Below are 9335 nucleotides of genomic sequence, written 5' to 3' on the forward strand. Positions count from 1 at the left end.
GCTTGGTAAGTGGGCAATCACGGGCTAAAAATCTGGTTGGATTCGGTGGATAGGATCTCTGAAGCACGTTCTTTTGCGGGATAAAAAGAAAGGGATGAGACAAGAGGAGGGGGTGGACGGTCGTTCCAAAAAAACTCACCCTCAGACGCAACTCAAACAGAATCAACCCAAAAAAGTTCCAGACTGGCTTTTGGAGAGAAAAGGGAGATTTTCGTGAACTCCGAGCCAAAATTATCCAAAACCTTAAACTAGAGAGTGGAACTACATTCAAATATCTTTCCAACCATAGGTCACACGTCCCAAATGGATGCCGGGACGCCACCCAAAGTCTCCTCGAAAAGCAGCCCATTCTCTGGTCAAGAGAGAGACCCAGAAATTTTAAGTGTTGAAGTCAGACGGTTACTGGTGAGGGAAAGTGGGAGTTTTTGAGAGACATGAGGAATATATGAGGATACTCTTGACTTGGAAATTAAACTAGAATACATCTAGTTTGGTTTGGTGTCAAATTAGTCAGAAAAAGAGGTCATTGATTCTGGTTTTGGAGACCAACAAAAACCTTCGTTATCAGTTCTTTCTTTGCAGACCTCATATTCCAGTTTGAAGAAGCCTATTTCCCCGCGCCCTTGGAAGACAAGTTTTTGGTTCCCTCGGCCAAGGGATACTTCAAAGAGAAGCTAGGAAGCAAGGTGAGTATCCTACATGTATTTTTGTTCAATTTTGAACATGCTTTAGTCATGAAAAATCAAGAGAAAACCAGCCCAGAGAACTGATTTCTGAAGCTGAAATTTTTCTCGAGTGTTGGAGCCCCTTCATGAGCCCTATATGTTTGACTTGCTACTCCTCTTTGCATGCGTTTTCTACCTTCATGAGCTTGATGAATGTTATATGGGTGCACAAGTTATGCTGAGATCCACTTGGTTTGGTCTTTGAAGCCCCGTGTGAACCATGAGATCGCTTGCAACTTGAGTAAAAAGCCAAGCTAACCCACATTGATTCATGGCTAGTCATTATGAACCACGCGTGTATGCTTCTTGAAGAGGTTGTTTCGACGTGTTCACTTGATCATTCTCCATGATGTTTGTCTCATTTAAAAGTAGATGTTACGTATATTCTTTCGGATGAAGTGATGTTTCCCATAGATCTTGCACGTGATGAGTGTCGGGGCTTAAACCTGGGCATGCAACAGGTTTGCTTGACCTGGGTTTAAACCCAGATTTGCAAAAGCAGCCCGAACCCACATATTGGAGGCCGATTCCAACTTGGTTTTTGTGCGTTTTAGGTTGTGATTTCTAGCTAATCTTGTTCTTTGCACGTGATAATATAACCTTGATACTTTGGTTCCACTTGATATTACACACGGAGTGAGATTGAAGGCCACGAATATGACTCGAGGAAGCCATTTGGGGCAGTTTAATGCACACCAAATGCTCAACGAAATGCCCAAACCAAGCTTCGATCTTGGAACGGTTGATTTGAGCCCGGTTCGGTCATGGACCCGGGCCGGCGCGCCCGGGTCAGTCTCGATCCGGGTCGGATGTGGAGATCCGACCCGGATCCGATTTTTATATTTATTTTTTATATTACTTATTATTTTAATATTTAAAAAAATTTCAAAAAAAATTTCAAAAAAATTATCCGGGTCGGATGTGGAGATCCGACCCGGTCTGTTTCATATTATTTTTATTATTATCTTAATATAAAAAAAATTTAAAAAAAATTATTTTTCGAAAATTAAAAAAATGTTATTCAGGCTTTGGAATTGGCTTTTCTTGCCCTTGTTGCATGATTAGTGTCATTTTTTATTGCATGTTGATCGGTTCACACACTTTGAATCGCGCGTTTGATTTAATTTCGCATGTGGTCAATTATGCATGTTAGGTTTAGATATTAATTACTGCTTCCCGTAGCTTAGTTAGGAATGGAATTTTGAGACTCCCGATTAGTGTGAACACGTTAGGTGGTGAATTGAGCAAGATTAGGTACCGAAAGGGTACTAGTTGGTCAATTAGTGTAACCAAGTCCCCGTACCCATTGAATCTCTGGTTCGTAGAAGTAAAGCATTTCTCCCGTGCTTTGCTTGGATGTCTAATCGACCCACCGAAAACTGGTTACTGGCAACTCCTAAATGAAACTGATTTGCATGTTAATAACTTAAACTTAGGTCGCGAATTAGTATGGGCTTGGGAGAGCTCGAGCTAGGTTTAGACTTAGCAGTCCATTAGCCTAACCACATAGGCGGCGGGGCCGGTTCGGGTAGGTCGTGACAGCCGGCAAGGGCCACCCTCGCCCACCCAGGCGAGGGCGGCCGTCGCTCGACATCGAAGAAGGCGGCCCTCACCTGAGGCCGACGGACGTCGCTAGTGGTGGCCATAAGGGGGAAGAGAAAAAAAGAAAAAGAAAAGAAAAAGACAAAATTGCCCCTATTCCGGTGCCAGAAATGTCTCATGCTCGCCGGCCGACGAACATTTGGCCGGCCGGCAAGCCAAGGTCCTTATTTGAGACTGGTTTGGGCACTTTGGGTCCTTCATTGACACATTGTCCACTTGGGGTCCTCGTTTGAAAAAATACACCCACTTTGGGTTAATTAAAATTTTCGCTTTTTTAAATGACTCCAAAAATGTATACTGAGACATGTATAATTTACCTTATGATGTGACAAACATTTCTGTCATATGAACAGGAGGGTAGCATTTCTCTTTTTGATCACTCGAGTAATACTACTTAAGTTTACCACGAAATTCCATCCACTCAAGAAAACCTTGACACCCGAGAGAAGGAACATCGTGAGGCTCCTTGCATTCTGCTCGAACAAAGAAGCCAATCTCCTCGTCTACGAGTACATGAAAAACAGGAGCCTAGGTGAGACGCTGCATGGGAAGAAAGGTGCGTTCCTTGGATGGTACTTGAGGTACAAGATCGCGGTCGAAGCCGCCAAAGGCTTGTGCTAGCTGCACGACGACTGTTGCCTGATGATCCTTCACCAAGAGGTGAGGTCGAACAACATTCTGCTAAACTCGAGCTGCAAGGCACACGTCGCCGACTTTGGGTTGGCCAAGTTCTTGGCACACGTTAGAGGGTCAGAGTGCATGTCGGCGATCGCAGGGTCCTACGGTTACATTGCCCCTAGTACGACACACTTAAATTCTTTATTATCATTCATTGATTAGTAATTCACAAGATTATTCACAATTACTCATTAACCAAATATGAGGCTATCAGAACATTTCTCTGATCCCAACTCTCTACGTAGTTCAATTCTCAAGTTCTGAATTCTATGCAACATTTCTGGTGTATTTGACCCCAAGAAAAAAGGAAATTGAAAATGTCACACAAGAACACAATCCCTCAAAATCTTTACTCAATGGGACTTGGTACTTACAGTAGGGTCCATGGTCCAGTCAAATTCTAATAAATTGGAATATAAGGGTGCGCATGGAATGCATTCCGGAATAAAAATTACATTAGGAATGCATTCGAAAAAAGCGTTTGTTAAAAAATTTCGGAATGCGTTACGGAGCGATTTTTGCGTTACGGAATAAAAATGCGTTTGTTAAAAATACTTTATTTCAGAATGCATTCTTGATTCCGGAATGCATTTTTTATTCTAGAATGAGTTTTTTTGCAAGAAAAAGAGAAGCTACTTTTTGTAGCTTCTTGATTCCGGAATGCATTCTCCCTATTTTCTCATAAATTTTTGTTTTTAGAAAATGCATAAAAATTGAAAAATTCTAGAAAAAATCATAAAAATTTCCAGAAAATGAAAAAAAAAGTCAGATTTCGGGAAAATATTAAATTTGGTGAATTTTTTTTAAAAAAATAAAAAAAAAAATCAAAAATTTCAAAACTTCACAAAATAGCTTAAAATACTCGTGGCCACCCACTTTGAGTGAAATTTAAATTTTTTGAGGTGCCCAAAAAAAAAAGAAAAATAATAATAAAATAAAAATTTTCAAAACTTCACAAAATGGCTTAAAATACCTGTGGCCACCCACTTTGAGTGAAATTTAAATTTTTTGAGGTGCCCAAAAAATAATAAAAAAATAAAAAAATAAAAAAAAAATTCAAAACTTCACAAAATGGCTTAGAATACTTGTGGCCACCCACTTTGAGTGAAATTTAAATCTTTTTAGGTGCCCAAAAAAAATTTTAAAAATAAAAAATTTCAAAACTTTACAGAATGGCTTATAATACCTGTGGCCATCCACTTTAAGTAAAATTTAAATTTTTTTAGGTGCAAAATAAATCAACAAATCAAAACAGATTTCTGTTCCAGAAATCAATTTCTGGAGCAGAATTAGTCATGTTTTACCAAACAGATTTCTCCTCCAGAAATCAATTTCTGGCAAGAATTTAATTTTTGGAGCAGAATGGTTACCATTCGCACCCTAAGTGGGTCAACTAAATTCTCTGAAAATTACGTAAAGATGGATATTTTCTTGGATTCATTTCTGACCCTACACACTACCCAACTGTCTCGTTTTTGCCCTTTTCTTAATTTTTTTGGGTAAAAAAACAAAAATAATTATGTATGATTTTGGCTCCTTTTGCTTTTCTATTCTTCCCGATTTCCCCTTCTTCTTTTTTGCTTTTGTCCTGAATTAATTGGCCCCCTTTTGCTTTGATGCTATGTGGAGAGTGATTTCTTTAACTACAATCATGCTGTTCGGGACCAAAGATCAGGAAACATAAATGAGTGCCAATTTAGGTTGATTCAGTTTTACAAAACTAGAATTCATGTTGATTCACTTTGACAAAACTAGCAAAAGCTTATCCAAAATGGCCGTTTTCCATCTTCTTCGACCCACTCAAATGGAGTGGAACTTTGACAACGTGCCTATTTCCATATTTGACATGATTATCATCATTCGTGGCGTCGAAAGCTTCGCAGAAAATCAATCACTACACATAATAACTTTAAAATTGTCCTAGCGAAGGTCTCGAGATCACTAATTAAGCGTATTTCATAACAAAAAATCCATTCTTGTCGTGGAGTACACCGACACCTTACGGGTGGACGAGAAGAGCTTCGTGTACAACTTTGGGGTCGTGCTCCTGGAGCTCTTGACGGGGCGTCGGCCCGTGGGCGGCTTTGGGGACGGTGGGGACATCATCCAGTGGACGAAGATTGCCACAACCAACTAGCGAAGAGAGGAGTGCCGAAGGACGAGGCCGCGCACATGTTCTTTGTCGCCATGCTGTGTGTTCAAGAGAACAGCACCAAGCGTCCCACGATGAGGGAGGTGGTTCAAATGCTCTCGGAGTGCCCTCGTCACCCGCCTCCAGATCATTCTACCTCTGGAAAAATTATCCAAAAAATCCTAAACATATTTTTCTTTTACCAATTCAGTCCTAAATTTTTTAATTTTACCAATTGAATTTTAAGCATTTTCACGATTTGCCAGTGTAGTCCATCCGACTAATTTTGGGTGGAAAATTGCCCACATGGATGCTAATCGTTCTATGTGACACGGTCGGCGCTGAGGTGAACAATTTTTTAAAAATATTTTTTCATTTTTCTATTAAGTTTTTATATTTTTAATGTCTTTTTTTCTTTACTCTCTTTTTTTTCATTTTTTCTCAACCAGTCGTTGGCCCTTAGCAATGGTTAGCGACTAGCCAAAAGCAATGACCGACGAAGGTTGCCCTCGTCAGGATCTAGCGAGGCTTGCCCTCGCCAAATCCGGTGAGGTCAAGCCTTGTTAGAGGTTGGTGAGGTTGCCCTTTGCCCAAAGCTGGCAAGGTCGACGTCCTTCGCCGGCCTTTGGCGAGGTCGCCCCTTGCTAGATCCCAGCAAGGGTGACTCTCGCCGGTCGTTGCCTTTGGCTAGTGTGGCCATCACCAAGGCCTAGCGACCCACGGAGAAAAAATGAAAAAGAAAAGAAAAAAGATAATCAAAATATAAAAAATTAAAAATGCAAAACAAATTTTCCATGTCAACTCAGACCGTGCCACGTAGGACGGCCGGCATTCACGTCAGCAATTTCAAGCCAAAATTAGACGGATAGACTATATTGGCAAATTGTCAAAATGTTTAGGACTCAATTGGCAAAACTGAAAGGTTAAAAACTAAATTGGCAAAAGTGATTTAGGACTTATTGGACAATTTTCCCCATCACCTCCTCCTCTTCCTTCGTCTTGTACTTCTTCAGCCTTTGCCAAGAACTTCACGAGCTAAAAAGGAAGATCTGTTCATCTAATTTATAGTGTGAACGTGGGATTTTATATAACACAGTGTGCGAGCTCTCAACACTATGACTATGAGTAACAAAATCAAGTCTATGTTTCTTTAATTTTTCGAACAGATTTATCATAATCCCAGTCTGCAGGAGTTCTATCGATAGAATATAAGCTTAACACTCTTTCCGCTGCTGTCAAGAGAAACCACAGCCAAAGAAAAGGTGTGCTCAAGACACGTCACATTAATCGCAAAGTACACAGACGAGAAGTAGGAGCAGGCAACCATCTCTAAAGCCTGTCAAAAGTGGGAAGTCTATTCAAGAATGGCCATCCAAGAGATCAGAGCAGATCTGGGAAGAGCAAACCATATTAGACTGCACCAATCCACCTTAGTGTTCTTATTTCGAAAGTCCGGCAATAGCAATGGTCCATGTACCAGAAACAGAAGCTGTACATAGAACTTTGCCCTCCAGAAGAGTGCCATCAAATGAGAGCCAATATAATCATCAAATCGTCAGATCAAACCCCAGGAAAAGACCATGTAGAATCAGTTATAATCTCTGCAACTTTAGCAGAGATGGGAAGAGCAGAGTCATGTATAAACTCTTCGAGGATGAGCTTCTAAAAGAACACCATGAGGGATGTCAATTGTCAGTCCAAAAATATGTGGAATGACCATCATCAATTGGATAACAAGGGGCCAAAAACTCGGGGGTTATATTGAAAACTTCCCTCGATTATATGAAACTTTTATCCACTCATAAGAAATTTATTTTTCTGATTTATAGCCAGGACTTGCAAGATTGTACCAAATATTTCATCATAGGTATGTAAATGGACATGATTTAATATATGCATGTCCAATCATTGCTTTTATGTCTTGGTTAATAATCTTGATCTGTTGTTTAAATACCGTTTCGGAGTCACTTTTTTTTAATGTTATTACTCTGTGGAAACACTGTTGCAGTTGGATTGGGGTTATCAGATCTCCGAAACGGGAATGCACTACATGAATTGATCCTGAGACTTGTTTGGAGTGCATTTCTGTAACAGTTCTGGAGAGCTAAAAACATGCATCTGAATCACGCTCAACAAGTGCCCGTCCCGCTCATTAACATAAACCACAGGATGCAATGCTCAATCACGGGATGATAATTTCGCGAATAATTTGTTGAGAAAGAGGTTAAAAAAAGATTTCCCCGAAGATAGATACAAGAGAGAATGAGAGTACTAATTAAGGGCAAACAAAATTAATTTCATGGGAAGGCCAAAAAATGCCTTCTCTTGGACAGGATAAAGGAGCAGGTTGGGCAATGTGGGTGGGGTGAAACTCTCCAGGCATCAATACTGTGTAGTCTGAAGCATTGGATGTAGTCACCTGCAAGTTGAAGTGGAAAAGAATCACAGGAGAAGATCAGAAGAAGAAAATTGGAGGGTCATTTTTCAGTTTAATGAAATGTTAAGACAGCAAGAAGACAAACAAGAATTAAGCTTGACATGATAGTCCAAAAGACTAGTCCATATTTAGATGTCTTGTATGAATCCTAGTAGCAGTCAAATTTATGTATCTAGAAAACAATCAAGCTAGCCCTCTCCATCGCATTGACTGCACAAAAATAATTTATCATTCTTGAAAATTTATCTGAAGAAATATGGCAGCATTTGAAGAACCCACGTTAACTAGTGACTTGGCCCCCACAGAACAACTGAGGACAATGGTATATGAGTGAATAAGACAGACTTACCATGTGCTGGTCTTGGTTCACAAGCTTCCGAGGTTGTCCTGCTTCCAGTGAAACCTCAGCCGCCTGATGCTCTTGAGATGATGAAGAGGGAGAGGGAGTTGTTGGTCTGAAAAGATGCTCGAAGATGGCCATGATGAGAAACATCGCAACCAGAATGGCCGTGGCCACGAAGCCGAAAGAGATCGCATTGATGGATGCTCCGAGGCTCTTCCACGGAGCTTCGGTGTCGAGTTCCCCTGGCGACGAAGTGCTAGAGTGGGGGCCTGCGTACACGTTCCAGGGCGTTGATCTTTCCGGGACGAACCCATTCATCGCCAGCAGGTTTTCTTTTCCTTTTTTCTTCTTATGGGTCTTCTTCTTCAAAAATTTATGTCTTGATGGAACTTAGGCATTCCACCAATGCTGATGATCATAAACCGGAACACACCAGACGACATCTAAATGACCAATGTGGATACTTGTTAACACTGCAAGGCATAAGATAATTGATGACCGTATGACTTAGATTCATGCGAAGTACACTGTCTAGACATACATGTTACATAGCAATAAAAATTGCCAGAGTCTATGTGGGGATTCATAAGCTCAACATCAAACTCATTTTTGTTTTTAGCTAGTGTATAGCATCAAACTCAATTGCTTACTGAAAACTTGATCATCAACTAGATGTTGACATCTGCTATCTTTCACCTCTAATTCTGAAATATACTAACCATGACAATTGATTATGATCTGAGATGAGAGAAATCCAAACAAAGCAAACATGAACAAGCTAATCTGGAATTACAAGACAGATTCTTGCACATTGTTCATGCTTCAATCTCAAAAACTTCCATTTTAAGAACAGAATCAAATTCTGCAACATCTGTCACCTCTCATTCTGAAAAATACTGATAATGACAACTGATTACATCTGAGACAAAACCAATCCCAAAGCAAAACTGAACAAACTAATCTGAAATTATACGACAATTACTGCACATTGCTCCTGGTCAGCTGAAAATCTCAGAACTAGCAACCGACTCAAACAATAAGAGTAGACATGATCAGCTAACCTCATCTCTGTGAAAGCTCTTGGGCCTTAGAGTTTCATTTCTCAGAAGAAGAAGAAGAAGAAGAAGAAAAAGAAGAGGAGGAGGATGAGGAGGAGGAATTGTTTGTCATTTCATGTCAGGGAAAAAGAGAACAATATAAATAAAACAAAAGAGGGGCAAACACAACTATGGCTGCAATTTATTAGGAAATGCAGACTCAGCCCATGTAGCTTTACACCACACACAAAATGTAAAGACAAAGTCTCATTATAATCCCCAGCGAGGCACTTTCCCTCTTTTTATGTTTTTTATGTCAAATATGAATTTTCAAATTAATTTTTTATGCCCCAAGTCATGAACCACTTTACCTTTTCTACTT

General features: G+C 40.1%; 1 protein-coding gene across 2 annotated transcripts; it reads right to left on the reverse strand.

The window, feature by feature from the left end:
- Window positions 1-7308: 7308 nt before the first annotated feature.
- Window positions 7309-9335, reverse strand: LOC115687993 (uncharacterized). 2 transcript variants are annotated; one of them, XM_030613728.2, is made up of 3 exons: window positions 8978-9335; window positions 7923-8389; window positions 7309-7555 (listed from the first exon to the last, which is right to left on the reverse strand). In XM_030613728.2, exons 2-3 carry the CDS (start codon window positions 8232-8234, stop codon window positions 7412-7414), a joined length of 456 nt encoding a protein of 151 aa, XP_030469588.1. In that variant the 5' UTR covers window positions 8235-8389; window positions 8978-9335; the 3' UTR covers window positions 7309-7411. The 2 variants fall into 2 exon arrangements, with proteins under 2 accessions (XP_030469588.1, XP_030469589.1); XM_030613729.2 differs by having other exon boundaries at window positions 7923-8359; window positions 8978-9334.

Source organism: Syzygium oleosum, unplaced genomic scaffold (genome assembly GCF_021117445.2).
Source record: "Syzygium oleosum isolate NSW1041296 unplaced genomic scaffold, Sole_v2.1 Sole_v2.47, whole genome shotgun sequence".
NCBI lineage: Eukaryota > Viridiplantae > Streptophyta > Magnoliopsida > Myrtales > Myrtaceae > Syzygium > Syzygium oleosum.